This window comes from Cygnus atratus, chromosome 19, assembly GCF_013377495.2.
Source record: "Cygnus atratus isolate AKBS03 ecotype Queensland, Australia chromosome 19, CAtr_DNAZoo_HiC_assembly, whole genome shotgun sequence".
Classification (NCBI taxonomy): domain Eukaryota; kingdom Metazoa; phylum Chordata; class Aves; order Anseriformes; family Anatidae; genus Cygnus; species Cygnus atratus.
The window spans coordinates 9208448-9229361 of NC_066380.1; the positions used below are offsets into that span (position 1 = coordinate 9208448).

At 44.9% G+C, this 20914-nt stretch overlaps 1 protein-coding gene across 1 annotated transcript; it reads left to right on the forward strand.

Moving 5' to 3' along the window:
• TNFSF8 (TNF superfamily member 8) lies at positions 1-20145 on the forward strand. Its single transcript, XM_035564589.2, has 4 exons — positions 1-520; positions 5879-5924; positions 13784-13855; positions 14232-20145. Exons 1-4 carry the CDS (start codon positions 326-328, stop codon positions 14627-14629), a joined length of 711 nt encoding a protein of 236 aa, XP_035420482.1. The 5' UTR covers positions 1-325; the 3' UTR covers positions 14630-20145.
• The last annotated feature ends 769 nt before the right edge of the window (positions 20146-20914 follow it).

Here is a 20914-nt window from a genome sequence, read left to right on the forward strand (position 1 = left end):
GTTTCACAGAAAGCCAGCGGCAGGGAGGGGGGGGACTGATCTTGGTAACTGTTCACCTTCTGACATCAGAAACCTCCAATGCAGCATACAAGACGGCTGTCGCGAAATCCCTGATCAAGAACATGAAGCTCCTTCCCCTCTTCACAGCTGTGACCTGCCTCACGCCCCCAGGTCCTTCTTTCTTCATACCACAAGTGATGAAGTTTTTTTTCCAGATCACATGAGCCAGGATGAAGGGGGAAAATCCTGCCAGGAACAGAGATGGGCTGCAACCTGAGCCTGATCAAGGGGAGATACAGAGCAGTACCCTGAGAGCTATATAAGAATGTGCTCGGCACAAGAGCAAACACTTTTTCAGGTGAAGGACTCTCATGAATCAGCCATGCATGTGAGTGAAGACACCGTTTCAAGGAGGCTTGGAGCCACTAACAAAACATGTTTGTATTTCATCATCGCTACCCTCGCCACATTACTCGTCTTTGCACTAGCCACCATCATGGTCTTAGTCATTCAGAGGACGGTAAGCGATTTCTCACTTTATTCATTGGCTTTTTCTTTTGTTCTTTTTTCTTTATTTTCTAATGTAACCTACCTCTCTCCAAATAATATTCTGTAGCTAGCAGATCGATCTCTGCCACCTGTAATGAGTACACACACAAGGTAGGGGACAAATCAAAGAGGGAGAGAAAAGAACTTTCAAAAAAGAAATCATTGCTCCATGGGCAACATTATTTCTAGCATGCAATTTCTTCTCTATGAATGGAAGTGGGAAACTCATAATTCAAGAGTCAATTCACCCTATGTCCAGCCTAGTTAAGAGGAGAAGTGGAATGAAGACACAGCAGTGACTCACTGTCTGCTGCCTGGCTTATATGTATCCCCTGTCACTTTGGAGAGCTACCGCAGTCCAAGATAGTCTGGTCTGGTCTTGCCTGGTCTGGCAGTGTCTGTTAGGGACGGACATAACACGAGCCATCTCGCTGCGTGATGCTTTGTGGTGCTGTCTGCTAGGATGCCATGAGAGGCAGTGAAGCAGAGCTCCCTTGAAAGACCCTGAGCAGTGGATGGGGCAAGGAACCTCGTGGTGCCTCACATTTTTGTCAGTCTTGCTCTCGGGGATGATTTTTTAATGCAAAAATAGTTACAGCAAGGATAACTGAAGGATGTAAGTGAGACAAGGTCTGAGAAAAAGAACTTTTCCCTCTGACTAAAGACATTTCCCCCTTCTTAAAATAAAGAGGATCTGGGACTGAATGGGGAATCAGTGAGACAGGTCCAGCCGCAACAGAGGTACAGGCTTGTGAATACAAAAGGTGCATTTCTGATCCTACCAGGAATGTTGCTACAAATTTTACCAGAGTAAAATATCACGTTAGAAGTTTTATAGCCTTTGAAATCTTAACACAAAAATCTAGATTCTGAAGCATTTCTGCTATGATTCATAGAATGAAAGCACCAACATAGAGCTGCTGAATGATGCAGGCCATGGAAAACAAAATATGTTCATTCAGCACAATATTTTCTCTTACTAAATTGATCTTGTACAATTTATGTATCTGTGTATGCACATTACCCAGAAATTAAACCATTAAAGCTTGACTGATACTTCTTTAAGTTGTACCAGCAAGGAGTCATTTACCTGAAATCAGCGTTCTTCCAAAAGAGAAGCAGTTTGGAAACAGTTAGAATGAGACATGGGGATTTTCAAGTGATAAATAGTGGGATATTAAGGGAGATCTTTAAAATAACAGCCTGGGTAATTACAGAATTGCCGCAGTTTTCCTATATAATGAGGCTTTCATTTGTACTTATTATGAAAGTAAGCATTAAATTACTTCTCCATCAGGATAAATGCAGTTACACCAGTTGCCAGAGGAACAATATTACTGAAAGAGTCAAGGTTTTCATTTAAAAGAGTAATGACATTACTGCTGCTGCTTCGGAAACGGTGTTAGATTTGGAAATGTTATTCACCCCCCCCCACATTTTCCAACACCCTAAGAAATTTCCTTTACACCTTGTTTTCAAGAAAGGCAGTACAGCACAGTGTCAGACCTGGGAAGTGTCATTTTTTTGGAACTACATTCAGAGCTGAAGTCAGTTCAGTTCCCAGCTTTCATCTGCAGAAACACTTTGCATTGGGCCATTCACTTACCTATATCTTTCAGAAGTGATTTTTATTTTTCCTCTCAGACAAGAACAGTTGCTGCATAGTGGACCTTTGCCTACATTTTCCCTCTTAACACTGTTAGAAGGGCCATGAGGCCTCCACGCTTCTGCCTGCTGCGGTTCACTGCTGCTAAATATATATACAGATAGATAGATATAGATGATAGATATAGATAAACACACACACACCTAAGTAGATGTCTATGTGTACGGAGAGAGAGAGAGATAAAATCAGTGTAAGAGTAAAGAAAGGACTAGAGAACTGTAATTAGGACACACAAAGCCCAGGACACCTGGCACTGTACTGCAAGGTACGCTGTATTAGACACCTAGGCCATGAGGTGTAGCACTATGGACAGATTCTGGGTGAAGTCTGGGACAGTCCGTCACTGCTCTGCATTTTGTAGAGGTCATATTGTCACCCTCCAAGTGGCATGGGTAAGTCATCTGAGCACTGCTCAGGCACTAGCTGACTGCTAGGAGTCAGTGGTGGTCTTTGTGTTTGATGGTCTCCTCCTCAGGCCGCTGGAGTCAATCATAGAATTATTAGGGTTGGAAAAGTCCTCCAAGATCATCTGGTCCAACCACCACTCTACCACCAATGTCACCCACTAAACCATGTCCCTAAGCACCACGTCCAACCTTTCCTTGAACACCCCCAGGGACGGTGATGCCACCACCTCCCTGGGCAACCCGTTCCAATGCCTGACCACTCTTTCTGAGAAGAAACGTCTCCTCATTTCCAACCTGAACCTCTCCTGGCACAACCTGAGGCCATTCCCTCTAGTCCTGCCGCTAGCTACCCTACAAACCCCGTTAGCAGTAGGGCTGCAGGAGCCACGTCCCAGCGCTGCCTTTGCCTGATTTATGGCTGCTTACAGGTCTGTAAAGAGCCTTGCCGAGAGCACGCCCACCGGAGCCTGATGGCCCCCTCTGGTGGACAACCCTGACAAAAACGAGAAAGAAAAAAAAAAAAAAAAAACTTAAAATAGCCCCTGCCAGCAATTTCCCACTCATTGAACACGAAAGTACGTCTGTTTTGCCCCCCGGCTCAGCCAGCCACAGGTAACGAAGTTTTGAGGCCCGGGGATTAATTAATGTCCTCAGCTTCTGTTGCTGGGACCCATGGGACACACTCTTGCAAGAGCCCTGGGCCTCATGAAGCTGGTCCCAGGCTCGTTTCTGGGGGACTGTGTTTTGGGGTACGTTGTCTTGGGCTTTGTAGATGTGGGCACACATTTCGGAGACTTCTGGTTAAACAAATACTCAGTCCTGAGCTCGGTGTTAGAGTGACCCGAGGGAACGGCTTGGAGCTGGGACAGGGGAGGGTCAGGCTGGGTGTCTGGGAGAGGTTCTGCGCCCAGAGGTGCTCAGGCACTGGGACAGGCTTCCCAGGGATGTGGGCATGGCACTGAGCTGCCGGAGCTCAAGGAGCATTTAGACAATGTTCTCAGACATAGGGTCTGGTTTTTGGGTGGTCCTGAGCGGAGCCAGGGCCTGGACTCAATGGTCCCTGTGGGTCCCTTCCAACTTGGGCTGTTCTGTGGTTCTGTGACTATAACAGCACTGATATGTCTCAGCTTGGGAAAATTTCTTGTAAAGTAATTAAAGGAAGGAAGAAAGACGGGACTTTCACTGGCACCTATCATTTTCTCTAATGAAGCAAACACAAATTCTTCTGCTTGCCAGGTCTGAGATCCTTCATCAGCAGCACCCAGATCACTGCAGACAGGGTGAATTCATTGTACTGAATTGTTCCCGAGCTGGTGCTCTATTATTTAACCTCTGTGAGCTCCTAGGACGTGTCCCTTTACATTCCAGATTACACCGTTACATGCAATGTGCTGGCGGTCACAAGAGAAAACAGCAATGCTAGTAATACTTCAAAGCAAGATCTAAAGTGTTATTTGAATACCTAGTCACTTGCCACTAAAATACATTAAATTAATATCTGCTGTTTTCACCCACTGGGAGACTTCCCAAGTGAGGGTATGATATGTTAATTCATTTTAATTCTTTTTATGTTGCCCTGGCTACAAATCAAGCTGTGTGCCATCAGCCTCATCCTGCATGCTTTCTTTGAGAGAGGGATGCAAGGTGAGCACCTCACTGATAGTAACATCTCGGTCACTTTACCAGCCTCTCTGCAAGCAGCCATGGCTTTCCTGCCTGATTTCATTGAGCATAATCTTGTTGGGGAGATAGCATCTTTCTCCCTGTCTTACATGGGTGTGGGGAGAGAAAATGAACGACTCAGATATTGCAGGTTCCCAAATCACGAAGCACCTATGCAATCTCTATCTGCAGGATGCAGCATTTTGCTACTAGACCAAAGGGTAGTTTTGGCTTGCCTGGAACAGACACAGCTCTACACTTCAGCTGTGGTTGAAAGCATGGTCACGTTAGGCCAGTCTAATTAAATGTATTCTTAAACATCTAAGGCCACAACATTAAGTACCAGAAACAGACACAACGTGACTTCTCTCACTGTCCAACCATCTTCTTTCTCCTCATGCCACACATTATTCTATTTATACCCAAAAATAAAGCGCTCATGTTTTAAGACCCTCGAGATCTCCAGACCGCTGTGGATGATGGTGTCTCCTGCCACGTGCATGGGCTGCCTCACTTCTCCTGGGAGATACCAGATGTTCTGCCAAAGCTAGTAGCAGATTCCCAACTTTCTAATCCTTGGACATGCTAAATTGGGCCTGGCCAGGTTACATGGCACAATTAGCCCAGGTAATTGGATTTGAGAATAAAAGAGTCAGTTTAGGGTAGCCTGGAAGGGAACAGAAACCACTCCCTGATACTGAAATTAGCAGCGTGTGTGAGCTAAGGGACATGACACAGAGTTTCAAGCGCTGCGGCACTCATAGTTTCTTTCCACAGCTGTCAGGAAAATTTGTTTGCTCCCTGGGGGTACTGATGGACAGTTATGAGCTGTTAGAGATATAACCTGCATGGAAGTAAATACACAAGCAGGCACAGGCCCGAGGAATTCATGTTTGGAAAGCAGAGAGGTATGCTGAAACAGAAGCTAGACCACAGATGAAGCCTACTGTACTTCACACTTGGAGCATGTTTCCTGAGAAGTTTTCAGGCCATGCTGATGGAGGACAATTTCTCATTCCTTTTTGACCTTTAGATTTACATCTCGGCAAGAAGTAGGAGAAGAGCTGAGGCAGGACAACAGTGCTGCTCCCAGACCCATGCTGGGGCTCTGCAGCTTTTATTTTCATCCAGCCAGGCTTCCCAGGGCCAGACGCTGGCTCTGAAGGGTGTCCAGTCCCGCTCTGTCATACTCTCTCCAAGCTTTGCAAGCCACAGGGAGAGCTTCAGGGCTTCTGCTTCCAAAACAACCCCAACAAAAGCCACACACATTTCTTACAGCACTGAGAAAACAGCTGTGTCAGAAATGTAGATTTCTACTTTCAGGAAAAAAAAAAAAAAAAAGGCTGTGATGTGAAATGACTGAGGATGAATTTGCCTGAGTGCAGAGGTTGCTGGAGGGCTGTGCTCCACAGCACTCCCTCACTGGGATGCTGGGATGCTCTGTAGGAGCCATATGCCCTGTAACGCCCGGCTCTGCAGTGCCTTCCTGGGATGCAGTGGAAACTTTTAATATCAACTTGTAAAGTAGGGTCCCACTAGAACGCAGGTGTACCCTGCTCCCAGAATAACCTCCCCACTCTCATTTCTCTTCCAGGCAGCTGATCCTGCCACAGAGGGCATCACAGAACCCATCCGCAAAGGTAAGACACCTAAATTGACAGCCTGTGCAGTGTTTCATCTGTAATGCAAATATTGCCCAGGATCGTGAATAAGGCAATTATGCACATCTCAACATTTCACATAAAGTCACTTCTTGGTGAAAAGCCAAGGCAGTGGAAAAAAAAAAAAAAAAAAAAGAAGAAGAAGAAAAAAAGCTTTCAAATTACTCGGTACCTCCGGAAACCAGGGCATAGCTAAGGAAATAACAAGCATTTCTGAATCTGCCCTGAGGTGTCTTTGCAAGAGAGCATTTTTGCCAGAGGATGTGAACATCATTCTGTTAGGTCTTATTTTAAGGGCTGGCTCTTGTACATGTGGACATAATGTCCCTGTCCTTGAAAGGATTGGGTGTAAACATGTTAGCACATATTTCAAAACAACAGGAGCTCCTCTTGAACCCCTCTGGTCTGGAGTAGTTATGTGTTTCTTACTGGCTTGCGGGAAAAAGGGAGGAGGGAAGGGGTAGGTCGAGGAGAGGCAAGTGGAAAACAGCAGCAGCAAGAGGCAAGGAGCAGGGAATTTGAACAGGCAGAGTATGGGCATAGGGAGGCCAAAATTGGAGAAACCTTTTGAACTAGACTAGCAGAGACAGCCTACCAAGATTCTGCTTTTCCTTAGCATAAATCAGAGAAGCTCTGTTTATTTCATTTCTTTCGCCTTCCTGGTTCTACGGTCCTTAGCACCAAGTATTTTGACTTGCAAATACGAGTTCCTATTTAGTCCCAGAAGATAGGAGATAGCATCACCTCCCACTCCTCAGATGGGAAAACTGAAGCACAGTGTTTATCTAGAGGTGTTGGCACAACAGGAATCTAAAAAATCAAGGTCCAGAAAACCTTAATTACATAACTATATTTTCTGCACCTCTGTTTTTGTGCACAGGTGACATAATGCAGCATTTGGGCAACATACACTGTAACTAGCAGAATTCTTGAATCCAGGACTCTTCTGTATTGGGCTTTTTTCATACCACACGAAGTTGTCCCTGCATGTCCCACTGCCCTTCCTGAGAACTTTGCATCAGCCTCACCATCATTTTTGTGTGTTTTCAAACTCCTGTAAAACTGGAGGGATTTTTTTCTCCCCTCAGGATGTCCCCTTGGTGCATTTTTTTCTCTGTGTGTATCTCCTCTATATCTCCTTAAGTTTTTCTATGGCTTTCTGGTACTTTAGCTTGTACTTGAAGATCCTCAGAAATAAAGCAGGGTCCAGGGTCTTAACATGCAGGGCGGATTTGGATAAGGGAGTTTGGGCAGCCCTATCACAGCCTCATTCTAGTGCATCCCCAGAAGTGCCCAAAAAGGAGCTTTGCAAACCGAAGTGGTTGCAAAGCCTCAGCCTGGCTGCCCACGTCCCCTGTGGTGACAGCAAGTCCCCGGTGCCCATGGGGCGGTGCAGCCCCAGAGCAGAGCCTCTGCCTCACAAGTCAGCCCAACCTCAGAGAAATCACCAGAACGGAGCTGGTTTTCAGGGCTGAGTTTTACCACCGATTAGAAAGAGGTAGTGAAAGCCATCGGAGCGGTGTCTAGTGATTGACAGAGGAGGAGCCACTGAGCACATATCGTAGGTCAGGGTTATTTTAAAGCAAAACACAAGCAATACTGGCATTCCCAGCGTAGGAGGGAGAGGTCTCACATTGCAAAAAAAAAAAATGTTGCATTGCAATATTATTTATTTTCAAATCTCAAAATCTGTGCCAATTGTTCTTTCTCCTCATCAACACCTGGCAGGTGCCAGGCGGGAGGAGCATGTTCTCTCCAGGAATTTACAAGACATGTTTCCTTAGCTAGAAAACATTTTGCCTTTGGGTCAATATCAATTACAGGCACCCTGTTGCTCTGAATTCTGCTGCTAAATCTGCGGTGATGCCATTAGTGTAAGACAAAGGAGGGCATAACAAAATGCCACAAGGCAGGAAGGGCTGCTGAAAGCTGTCTGCAATGTGTGCAGGTGCTCGATCAGCCTACCCCTTGCTGCCTGTCAGGCTCTATTGCACAGCTCTGATGGGGTAATGGAGCATTAAAGTGTGAGCAAATTACAATGGCCTTTTATTTTTCTCTTAAAATGCATAAAGCGGGGCTAATTGATTAATAGATCCCAGTGGGTAATTTACAGCAGGCCCCTCGGCACGGAGCTCTGTCATCCGCTGCCAGGCATTGCTTGCTGACTTCTAAGCAGGGAGCCTCGGCGGCTGCTACAAGGCCCCATCCCGCAGCTGCAGAGCAAGAACAGAAAAATAAGGAATATTGCAGGATGGTGATGGTGGTGAGGCTGGAGTGGCTGTGGATTTAGGTTTGCATCTGTGCCTGCCCCTCGGACAGCCCCAGTGTTGATAGTGCAATCTGGGGGGTGTTGCACACCCTGTTTCGCAACGGGACTTGGAAACCCTGAGTTGAAAGGAGGCCGAGAAAGCAAACTGAGCATTGCTGAGTTGCCAGTTGGGTGCTCAGCCTTGCTCCAACCCTGTGTCTGTAGAAATGGGGAGGCTGAAGGGGCCAACTTGTCCAAAGCCTCTCAGAGATGCTAATGGGATGCAGGAGTGTGCAGGTGGGAACGTCTGCGCCTCACTCAGGCAGAGTGCATTGCACTATGAAGGGACAGTGGTCCAGACGTGGCTACTTCCCTGAATTAATTTAGTGATCTCAAAGCAGGAAAAACACTGTGATTTGCATTTAGATTTCCAAGGAGATTGTGTTCTATTGTTAGCTATACACCAGTGGGCACTAAAGCAGATCTATAGGAGTTTTGCCTTCCTGACTCAGCTGTCTGTCCTCAATGGATGGGTTTCCAGAAATGTGCAAGCAGTAGCTGAGATGCAACGTCAGCTAATTAAATGTTTGTGTGAAAAACGGTAGCAATTTCCTGAAAACCCCTGTGCCATCGTTGCTGAAGCAACAGGGGGAAGGCATTAAATTCATCGTGAAGTAAATGTTTGTGAAATGTTGTTTCTGGGGAAATATTTCTCTGCAGAAACTTGTCTACATTCATAAATATGGAATCACAGGTTGCCGTAAATATCCATACAGGCCAGCAGGGTATGATTGGTAGATTCATTTTGGTGGAAAAAAACAAGGCACAGAGAAATTTATGATCTGCCAACATCTGGAGATGTTCAGTCCTCCTCCTCTCCACACTGTCCTCACCAAGCCTCGTTTCCCTTGAAATGCTGTAAACCTGGACTGGTGGCTTTTCTTTTTATTTGGAACTACAGAGACATGAAACCAAATCTTCTCTCATTCACAAAATGAAAAACCTGCAGATACATAGGTACACGTGCACTACGCATACATATAAGGATAATTCAAAGGAAATTCAGCACCCCATTCACAGTTGCAAGGGGAAATAGCTTCCCAAATAAAAAATCTGGTCCCAGGAATTAAAGATAATACAGGTGACATTCACCTATACATTATTTTCTACCCTAGGGTAAATCAGGCTGAAGCTGGTGAAGCAAACAGTCTTTCCAGAACTGTGGTAATATATCTGAGTGCAGACTGACCTTCTATGCCTAAAACTGGTCTCTTCTGTCCGGGAATTGTCCCAGGGCAAACTACTGAAGCCGCCAGGGTGTTAGTCACAAACCCCAGGGCAGTGGGTTCTTCAGAAATGGACACTTGACGTTTACACCATGTTTTTTTGCTTTATCAGCTACAGTACACGTGCACGTTTGTGCGTATATATGTAAAACTGTATGAGGGTCTGTCTGCTCTCAGCAAGGTCAGGGCAGATGAGCTGTGTTCCTCTGTTCAGAAAATTTTGTCAAGCCTGGGCTTGCAAATGCCAGAAAGATTGCAGAGGCATGCTCCTTGGCAAGCATCCAGCGGAAACAGCACCCAGCCTGATTCCAGTTAGCCATAACAGGGGCTTATTTAATTAGTAACGAGATGATTAGTATTGCCAGAAAATGCTGAATGTTAGATCCTCTGCCTCTCCAATACTAAAAATGCAAGTTATAGATGATTATATATATACATATACAAATAGCTCCATGAAATTATGTGACCCATGCAATACTGGCAAGCAGGTGAAAGCCTTGAAGAGTTTTGGCCTTAAACTCTGTGCGAAAAACCCTGCAGTAGTCAGGTTTGTTGTGATGAGGAGTTCATAAGATGTTATTCCTAAATCCGAAGGAAAGAAAGGGATGCTTCTGAAGTCTCCATTTTTTGGAAGGAGGCAAAACTGCCAGCTGAGTTCATGCCCCTTTGCATGCCCAGGACCAGTGTGGTTGTCCTTGGGCTCCCGAGGACCAAAGACACTCAGTGCATGCACAACAAGCGCAGCCACAGGTAGAGCCCAGGAGAGGACATCACCCAGCTGGCACTTGTCACAGCACCACGCAGCTGGGAACCTCCACCAGTGCCGGCCAGCAGCTGCTTGCAGAACACCTAAACTGGAAGGGGGGAGGTCAGAGAGAGCTGTGGGGTGTCACAGAGGGGCTGCAGAGAAATAAAGCACAGTGAGTTCTGCTGGCTCCAGCACTCTGAGAGAAACATATGAAGTCACCTTGCCTAATTTTGTCAGCAGTTAAATCGGTAGAGTGTAAGAAAGGATTGAAAGCTGTTTATTGTCTTCTTTACCTTTAAGGATATTTTCCTTATTTAATTTATCCTTAAGATAAGATCAGGTTTTTGACCTGTTTGTGCCTGTCCACACTCAGCCCCCAGCCAGCCCTAATGCTGTATGCCTTGCAGAGGAACCTCACAGTAACACATGGGAGGTTGGTACTAGGAGAAGCCTCAAGAACAAACAAACAAAACATCTAAGGGGCTTTTCCTGCCTGGGTAGCAATGCTTTGCTCTGTCATGCCACTTTTAGCTCTTGGTATCACTGCCCTGTGCCTCTGCTCCTGTTATACCCATCTCACAGGTGGGGAAACTGAGGCAGCAAGTGGTGAGGAGAGTTCCCTAGGTGGAGCCACATCTCCTCGGACCTGGCTCAGACACAACCACATGTCCTGCAGCCTCAGGTTCCTCCTGGCAGGCAGACACAGCCTCTATAGGTCCTGCTGTTTCAACGCAAGACTCCTTCCATTTTGCACCCCAGGTGGAAATCGTGGAGGTGTCATTGAGGCTGCAGCTCCACTGAGCCATTTCACAGCCCCTTTGGCTCGGTGGGGAAAAGCTTCGTAATGCACACAAAAATTGCTTGGTCCTTTCCTTCAGGGCTGCCCCCTCTGGATGCTTATCCTATGGTAAAAGGGGTCAGGAAGACAAAAGTGCATTGTCGCCTAAGGGCTTCCTTAGGACAAAATAACCTAAATGGCTTCTTGCTACGAGTCCTCCTTTATCAGCAGGTTTCTTTCAAGCAACCTGATCTGCAGTGTCCGTGCATCACAGCGGACATGAAACCAGTGTGGGCTCCTTGGTACTTAGACCCAGTTGTGGCTTTGCTTTTCCTCCTTCTCACAGAGTTTTTAAGCTGATATAATCCTATTGACTTCTGTGGGATTACTTCTGATTTACACTGCTACTAGTGCAAAGTCAATTAGGCAATGTGATTGAACATATCCATCGATCAGTCCTGAAGCTCTAGTAATTTCAGTCTTTGCCGGCTTGTGCTGAAATGTTTCAGATAAAAGAAGTAACTTGAGAAATAAAACTAGAAAAAGGTTACAAGCTGTCTCAGTGGAGCGAGGACAGGAAATGTCTTTATACATTTTTTTCCATAACTTGCCTTCTCAGAAACACAGCTGATGTCACCAAACAAATGGCTTAAACACACATGTACAAAACTTGCTGACATCAATGGATGTAAGTACAGCTTTGAAAGTGCAAACACAGCCACATGAGTGAGGGGTAGGTTTTGAGTGATGCCATGAAAATCCTGAGATAGCTCAGGGCTGATGGGGCTCCTGGCAACATCAAGGTGCTTGCATGTGGGTACAGCACTTCTGCTTGTCTAGCAGAAGTTGTGGGGCTGCAGCTTCCAAGGTCTGCTTGAGCAGCAGGGGATTTTCTGCTTTGTAGGGTAAAGCCCCGAAATGGCACTGAGTTTCTCTAAAACTACTCTTCTTTCCTGCAGGACATCAGTAATGCAAGTGGGCTCAGGGCACTGGCTGTGCATTGCCAGAGACTCTTGCTACCACTGTATCAGCATTAGCCTGAAATAAGGGTCAGAAGAGTTTTCTTCAATTCTACATCTCCTTATTTCTGTACACTCATTAAAACACTGTGTTGATATGACTAACATCAGAGAAGTAGGCTTTGGTTTTTCTCTGGGGATTTCCAGCACAGATAAGGGACTTTGATACACAATTTACTCATTCTTGGAGAGCAGGGAACACCTGCTCCCCTCAAAAGTGTTTCAGCTTATGGAGTCAGAGAGAGATTACAGTTCTTTCAAGACATACATAGCCTCCTCCAACAGTACGAGTGCAAAGGGGACGCTGTTACAAATCACCAACCAGTGGGACTTGTGTGTGGGACCCGCTTTTCCCTCATTTATCTATCCTCCTGACCAAGCATCTCTGAAAAATCAGGCTAAGCAGACACTGTAAGGGTCTGGAGATTGTGTTTTCTTGTACCTTTAGTTTCAGGAATTCTGTGAAAGTTAAGATGCTTGACTCACTCTGTATTTAGTAAACTTTTATACTGTTCATGTAAGGAACAAGATATATGTCATCTGATGTCCTGGATGTTTAATTCTGTGTATTAACTGGTCCTTCAGGGACCCTTCTGGGTGGGTGACTCATACCAATTTTGTAAATGAAGTCACAGGAAAATAGAGATGATTTGTGTTCCCTGCGATAGAGTTGTATAATTTGGTTGGGCTTTACTGAAATTTCTTCGTATTGCATTCCTTGTATTCAGCTGTGGAATAAAACACAGGGAATTCCCAATCTCCCATCTGAGCTGCTCCTTCCCCAGCATCAGCAGGGCCAGGATATGTAAATAAGGGGAGGTCAATGCAATGAGGAACAACCACCCACCTGCCTGGTTGCCCCATGGGGGATGGACTCTTTTCCTGAATGTACATCTTGTCTTGCATCCACAAGCATGTGGGCTACACAGCGCTGTACTAACTCTGCTCTTTATAATCACAGAATAAAAGAGGAATAATCAGTGCCATGCATTCAATGCTCAGTAAGGAGGAGAGGCTTAGGAAAAGTAGATGGGAAAGTGAAAGGTGGCTGGAAGGGAGGTGAAATGGGAAAGGAAGCAGCAGGGGGAAAGGGGGCAGGGTCAGGGATGCAAAACTGGGAGGGAGGAGCTGGGAGGCAGGAGCTGGGATGCAGGAGGTGAGATGCAGGAGTTGGGATGCAGGAGCTGGGATGCAGGAGCTGGGATATAGGAGCTGGGATATAGGAGCTGGGGTGCAGGAGCTGGTATGCAGGGCCAGGATGTGGTACAGGGATGTGGTGTTGGGATGTGGTGCCAGGATGTGGCACCGGGATGTGGTACCGGGCTGCGGGGCTGGGCTGCAGGGCCGGGGTGCAGGATCTGGGCTGCAGGGCCGGGCTGTGGCACTGGGCTGCGGTGCGGGCGCCCCGGAGACGCCGGCAGTGCCGGACGCGGCCGCGGGAGGGAGCCGGCCCCGCGCACCCAGCGCAGAGACAGCCCCGGCCCGAGGGGAGCCGACGTTTTGAAGCGAGAACCTCGTCCTACCGGCACTGTAGGGTGTTAAGAGTTTACCGAGGGAGCTACGGCGCTATGACAGCCCCGTGCAGGTTAGGTGGTATCAGCCAAGGTGCAGGAACCAGCTCCCAAACACGCACTCCTCTGGCTGCTGCTGTGCGGTTTGCCTATAGTCCGGCTGTAACAAGAGAGGTGCCGAATGCCAACAGTATGTTTTACAGTACAAAGAAATCAGGAGCGGTCACCTAACGTGTTGTTTCCTTCAGGGAACACCTCTGAAGACTTTTTAAGAATCCTACAGAATGTCCCGACCAAGGGAGCCGCTGCGTACATGAGAGGTCAGTGAGGTACCCTATCTGATCACATCAATATTTTCTTTAACTTCAAAAGAAATAATAGATACCTTCCCCACACAAACACACAAATACGCATCTCCACTTCCCTTAAATATTGCAGAAGGCCATTTTTAACCACATCTCCCTGTCTTGGCTTTCCCAAAGGGCTGCACAGTCCGTGCAACTTTTCAGCACCCCACTTCCACCTGTGAGCTCTCAGCCACCAGGCCAGAGCTCTCTCTGGGAGTTTCCTATGGGACAACCTCAGAGCAGGTGTCTCGATTTACTAGAAAATACCTTGCTGCACATCCCATAAATTTAAATTTAGCTCAGTGGAGTTCATCAGCTCATTTTACAATTTCCATGCTTTTCTTTCTAGTGTCAAGTCCAGTAAACGGTTCAAAACTGAGCTTGGTTGGGAAGGGTGTATGTGAAGACATTCAGTGCAAGAGCGAAGAGCTGGTGATACGGCAACAAGGCCTCTACTTGATCTACTGCCACCTAAACTTTCATTTTGCCAACTGTTCAAACAGCCCCACGGACCTCAAGATAGAGTTCCTTGTGAACGGCAAAGTCAACCGGCAAACATTGTCCACATTGTGTGCATCAGACACGTGCCAAGAAAAGACTTTCAAGACCTTGTTCCAGCTCCATTTGACGTACCTGAACGTGGAGGACCGGATATCAGTAACACTTAATCATCCTAAATTCTTGAATGAAATTTCCCTTCCCAATGATAATGTTCTTGGGGTCTTGAGGTACAGTGATGAAATGTGAGAAGTTCTCTGACTTTCCACTGCTGCCCAGACTTTCTCTGTCTTTCTCTGAATGACAGCAGCCTGCTTTTACTAGGCTACACCTTGTTTCACGTTTCCTATCTTACCTCATTGCTAGGGTAAACAAGGAACTTTGTGTCCCAGAATGAAATCTAAAACTACAAGACCCACACCTGGCAGACGTAGGGTTGCTCTGCTTTGGCTCAGGGTAGGATTGGTGTTGGACTATCCAGCACACAACCCACAGACATGCCAGTGGTTCCTCCAAACAATGCTGTGCAAATACAGGCCAAAATGCAACCACATTATGGGAAGAGTACACAATATCATGGCTTTTTGGCTAATGTGTTGCTGGCAAGGTGCCTATGCTCAGGAGATGGAGAAATCCTTTTGTCTAAATTTTATGGAATAGTCATTGGCAATGTCGTTTAAAAAAAATTAACAATCAAAGCTTGTAATTAAGGCTTTCTTTTCAACTAGAGCATGCAACCACAACTCTGGAGCAGGTTTATGGATAGAACAAAGAAAGTAAAGATGAGGAAATTGCTGACTCCCAGGCTAGTAGCTAAAACACTGGGACAGAATGTAGGCAATCTGGGACTCACCAGACATTTCTAGGCTGTATTCTGCTATGGACTTTATGCAATTTAGTTCCAAGTGTCTTCCTTTTCACTATTTATCCATCTTTTCTATTTAATATTAAGCTCTTTGGGGCAGAGACTTTGTATACGCACAATGCTTAGCCTCTGTTCTCACCTGGGGCTTTTAGACTTTTCCATGAAGAATATTAAAATAATAATCTTGTGCCACATAACAAAGAAGTTTATTACGATATATTTTCCTCAAATCCTGTCCTGCTTGTTTGGCAGTTTCTTGAGTGACACGACGGCATGCTGGTGTGTAAACACACCCAAAGACCTGCACTCCTGTAAAATCCGAGATTTAGATCTGAGGTTCAGACTTCCCCAAAGATGAATTCAGACAGTCCAGTGGACATAGGTCATTTTATATTCTTTGAGTTAAAAGTTTAGATAATTAAGTATACTTAAAATAATCTCAGGCCCTCTTATTCTATGAATTTCAGTGACACAGACTTTTACTTGATATGTAATTCTTAAAGTGAGGGGAGGGATCAAAAAGTTACAAAGGGCTCATGCTTTCCTTTTTCTCTTCATCACTGAGGTTCTACTAAGGCCTGTTTTATTTGGAACTCAGCTTTTTCCCTTGGGTACCTGTACTTTCTTCCTTTTACATGATTAAGCTGGGTGAACAGTTTGCACCAAACCTTTTAGTCATGAGTTTAGTTAAAAAATCAGTTTCTGGCACCAGAAACCCAGGAAGTCTTTTATTATTCAGGCTTATCTGATGAACGGTTTGTGTTAGCACACTCAAATTACTCCTCATGGAAGTAATTTCCTACGTGTGTTATTTCACTGGAAACTCGTGGTACATACTTGAGGTTTCAATCCATTGACCAGGTGATTTCAAAATACACAAAAACCTTTCAAAGGATCATGAACAGTCAAGCTCATTCACTGTTAGGGATACCTGCTTTCTGTTTTGACAGACATTGATGAAAACAAAAATTCCTTTGCTATCTATAGTTGGGGAAAAAGAAGGAAAAAAAAAAAGAAAACTAAATTCATGTTTTCTTTTTCTCTTTTCCCCTTAAAGAAAAGAAAATTATTTTTATAAGAATTCCCTTGCCTTGCCTATGACATTGTAACCTCCACTGGGATCACCTTACCCGCCTGGCCTCTGTAAATCTTTCCCATCTTGGAACAGGGTTTTTAACCTCTGTCTGCCTCCACCTTGATACACACCACTAATACTCAGAGAAGTTTAAGATAGTCTGGCAGTTAGGAGTCATAGCTCCTGAATATCGAAAAGGCAGCTAATGAATGAAAATATGCATTTACTCCCTCCACTACTGCCTTTCCCTGAAAGCTTTGAATTGAAGGAGAAAGCCCATTATTTAAAAAAATAAATAAATAATAAGAAGCTCTCTGCATAGGATGATTTTATTCTATTATTTTGCCAGATGGAGAAAATCCTGACAAAGCAGTGCTAAACCTCTCAGCCCCAGGCTTTTTAATACCGCAGGATAAAGCAATCTGGCCTCTACTTCATTGCCTCTGAGAAATAAGAATAAATTAGAGCCATAAAGAGGGCCCATTAATAGCGTGCAATTTTGCCATCAGTTATAAAAATGTTAAATAGCTTTCACTGAAACAGGGCCCTGAGCCAAGCAGCACAGACTCCTTACTTTCTGGCAGACTCCACATCACTTCACTCTTTCATCACTTTCCTTCTTTTATTTCCTAGTTCTTTGAGGCAGATTATTTTTGACAACAATACTAAAAAAAAAAGAAAAAAAAATCCAAGCGGATCCTACACACACCACCACGTCTTTTCAGCAACAGCAACACTTTGGGGAAGAACTTGTTCCCATGGTGTCAGCTTCCCTGCTGGCAGCAGAGCCGCTTTGTTGCTGGGGTCCTCACCCAGACCTGCCCTCCCCCAAGCGCTGGAGCTCCCAGGCAGCAGCAGAGCCTGCTCTGGTGCCCCACCACAGCCCCCAGTCCATGGCAAAGGGCAACTGCTGAAGGCACTGAAGTGATGGAGAAATTTTGAAAATTCCTCCCCTGGTCCTCAGATGTGGCAAACCTGTGGCTTTCTGTGCATATGCTCTATTGCTAACCTGACCAGAAACAGGAAACTGCAGCAATCTCACAAGGAAGTCTGCTCTGATGAGGTTTCTTGGCCCTTCTCAGACACTGAAGAAATTGCACTCTTAAACCATGTTCTGCTTGGGGAAGAAGCGTCTACAGGAGTTAATATGTGCCGTTATTTGTAATCCTGGTTGATAGAAAAAGTACGTATTACTGGGTTTAATTCTGGCCATTGTTAATTGCTGTAGGAAATGTTCATAGGAACTTAAATGAAGTCAAGTCAATGCATTACACTTCCATCCAAGCTCACCCGGGGGCAGCAAATCAAAATCAAATCAAGCTTAATAACAGAGGTTACAGAGTTGGATCCAAACTTCCCCAAAGCTGCAGAGGCTTTTAATTCAGGCTTGCAATTACACTTCACAGGGCTCATTGACACCTCCTGTGAAATTGGCCTGAACCCAAACTCCTCAAAGTGCAGATCCGAAAATGAGGTCACGGCTTGTCTGACACACATGCACTAGTTAGGCTGAACGAGTGCTGATGGATGGACTTGGAGTTTTGCATTCGCTTCACTTCTGGTTTTGTTTCATTTTATGTTTTTCCACACTTCCCACAGGGAGGTAATCTTAGTCACTTAGAGAGAAATTCCTTGCTGTGCCATGGGCCAAACAAGGGGCTGTGTATTACCCAAAAATGAACAGTCCTGTTTGAAGAACCCCACCTGGATCAATGCTGCGCTGGCCTTCTACAAAGTAACTGCCTGACTCTGCATGCCTCTTACGTACCCAAATTCCTTTGGAGAGCAAACAACATTCTGCAGAAGCCTCAGCCACTAGCTCATGCTCTTAAATTAACATGTTTTTCTTCTGAATATTATTCTTCATAATTCAGTATTAGATATGAAAAGTGCAAGCAGGTCTATGTCTTTTCAAGTACCCTATCATGCAATTAAAGTAAGAAAGGGACTAACCAGCACAAATACCCAACCAAAAAGCAAAATAAATAAGAAGCCTTTGATCTTGGGGACCTCTAACTGCGCCTGCTGACAGGTCTTTCCAAAGTGGAAGTGATACAACATGTGTTCAGTGTGAAGAACAAGGGAAAGCAAAGGCATCTTCCGTAGGAGGAACAACTGTAACGACGCAAATTCTTACAAGCAACACTTGTGACAGCAGGAGTTGCACTGAGTGACCTTCAAAACCTCTTCCAGCTCCAGCTTTTTATGGTTGTAATAGGCTCAACTGCAAGAAAACATGATGGGCTGTGAGGATACGGAGTCTTGGAAAAATGTTTTGGGGAGCTCAGGTTTAGGACCCCCTGATTTCTGTTTTCAGAAGTAGTCCCATGAGCTTGAAGATTTGGGGTTGAAAAGGGCAGAGACCAAAGAAGGCTGGCACAGCAAATTCCAAAATTCAGATGCCTTCAAGGAGAGTGAAGCTCCAGAGCCCCCAGCATGCAGGCTCTGCTGTGAGACCTTTCTATCACAGCCAGAGCCTTCAGCCCCTTCACACTCACTATCACCTCTGGGCTGCTTGTACGCAGCAAGCACCCTCCTGTGCTGCAAGACAAGGATGTCGTAGACCATGAGTAAGATCAGTTTTTCCTCAGACGCCATATCCTGCAGATATTGGCACACCATTTCCCTTCATTCATGTCCACACCATCTAAATTTAGGATCCCTGTTTCCCTATATAGCTGTCTTGAAGCAAGAACGTCCAGGCAGTGAGTCAGAGCACCCAAATTAGCTGCCTATTTTAGACACTGTCAACTGGTGACGGAGTCTTTACTCAGTCCACCAAGCCCTGGCTCTCAACAGCTCCATTCAAGATGAGATGATAAACGATCATTTAATCTGCGGCCTGATAATTTATGGCACTTTCTACAGCTCCAAGCAGAGCACTACCTGGGCTGTGAGGCTGGGTGAGATTCCTGGAAAGCCTGTGGCTCTCCTGCAGAGCATGTTTGTAAGATAAAATGCCAGTGCCAACTGAGTAAGTTGTTAGATGTATGAGTGCAAAAAAGAATAAGTCTTTCCCACTTAGGCCGTTTCACTACCACTAGTGCATGTTGCTTGGACTTGTCCAGAACTGATGGGGGGAGCAACGTTTTGGAATTAGGCACCAATTCAGTATTTAAGTTTTGAAGGGAGTATTTGTTCACCTAAAACTGTTTATTAAGTATTTTAGATATATTTTTTTTCACACCTGCAGTTTTATGTATTTCCTTGTTTTTTTGTTATTCTGCTTCTTCCCCTTGTTGATTCTATTTTTCATTCTCTCTCATAAAAATGGATGGGAAAAAAAATTTTAATGTAAAGGAGGAAAAAGGAAGGAAACCGCAGAAACATGAATTGGGAAAAAAACTGATTGAACCGTTAAATGAGGTCTATTGATACTCTAACTTTGAGGATGTGAGTATGTGTTGGCATATGCAACAGTTTAAAAATAGGTATTTCTAAAGCTTACGCTTAAGAGGAATAATAAGTTTAATGCTTAAAAATGAGAATATGCAGTTTTTTAATACTTTATATGAATGTAAATTCCAGGGGCTTCAAGGAGTTCCTCAAGCTTGACAGTGGTAGAAGAGCAGAACTTCTGCCTTTGGCAAGCAGATTGTGTGCAGAATATCAGAGCCTTTATATTTAAAGGGTATTTTTTCATGTATAAACCTGACTGTGTTGTGAGACAGTGCATCGGGAGCTTTAGCAATAGACACATGAAATGTCAAAATAATTGTATCATGTAAAATGACGTAGTTTTTTTCTTTTTATGTTGTTAATTATTCCAGTTTAAATATTGAGTTGGGGATGGGGAGGGAGTGTTTTCCTGAATAAACACGTCTGATTCATAATGCAGTGCAGCGTGTCTTTAATCAAACACATCTGGGTGGAAAATGCCTGAAAGCACAGTGTCGGGGTGATACGATGGGAATATGAGAGGTGGATCTGGCCCCTGAAAACGTAACAGAAGCTGCGAGCCTGCGGTGAGTTTGCAGAGGCAGAGAAGTTTGCATAAAGTGAGCAGGGTCCTTCAATGCTCTGCAAATTTTTGCTTTTCTCTGCTGACAACAAAACATCTGTATGAAGACTGACTGGCTAAAACGTTTTAGTTGGGTGCTAATTAAAGGTTTGGAATCCAGTCCTGGAAAGCGCTCAGTACTCGTGCTCTGGCTCAGGGGAGCACTGCAGGGTACACTTCCCTACAAGCAGGTGTTTAATGGCAACCAGGAGGCTCTGAAACCACACAGCCACTTAAATACTTGAGTGTTTTTAAACAGGAAGAGACACAGTGCAGGAGTTCAGGTGCTTTTGTATGAGAAGCTTGAGCAATTTCGGATCATGGCATTACAGGAACAATTCACTACTGTGCATTTTTCTGGTGCCAATATTTGTAAAGAGTCACTTGAGCTTTTCCTTGGACTTTGATCCTACATTACTGAATAATTTATTTTTTTTTTGAGCTCCAAATAATTTCAGTTCAACTTTAAGGTTGTAAAACTCAGTAAGCACTAAGGACTTTGGTGTGCATTTTGTTTAGGTATTACATAAAGTCACTCCAAGGATAACAGGAACTGAAGAGTCAAAGATCAAAAAAATTATTAAGCTGTTTTCT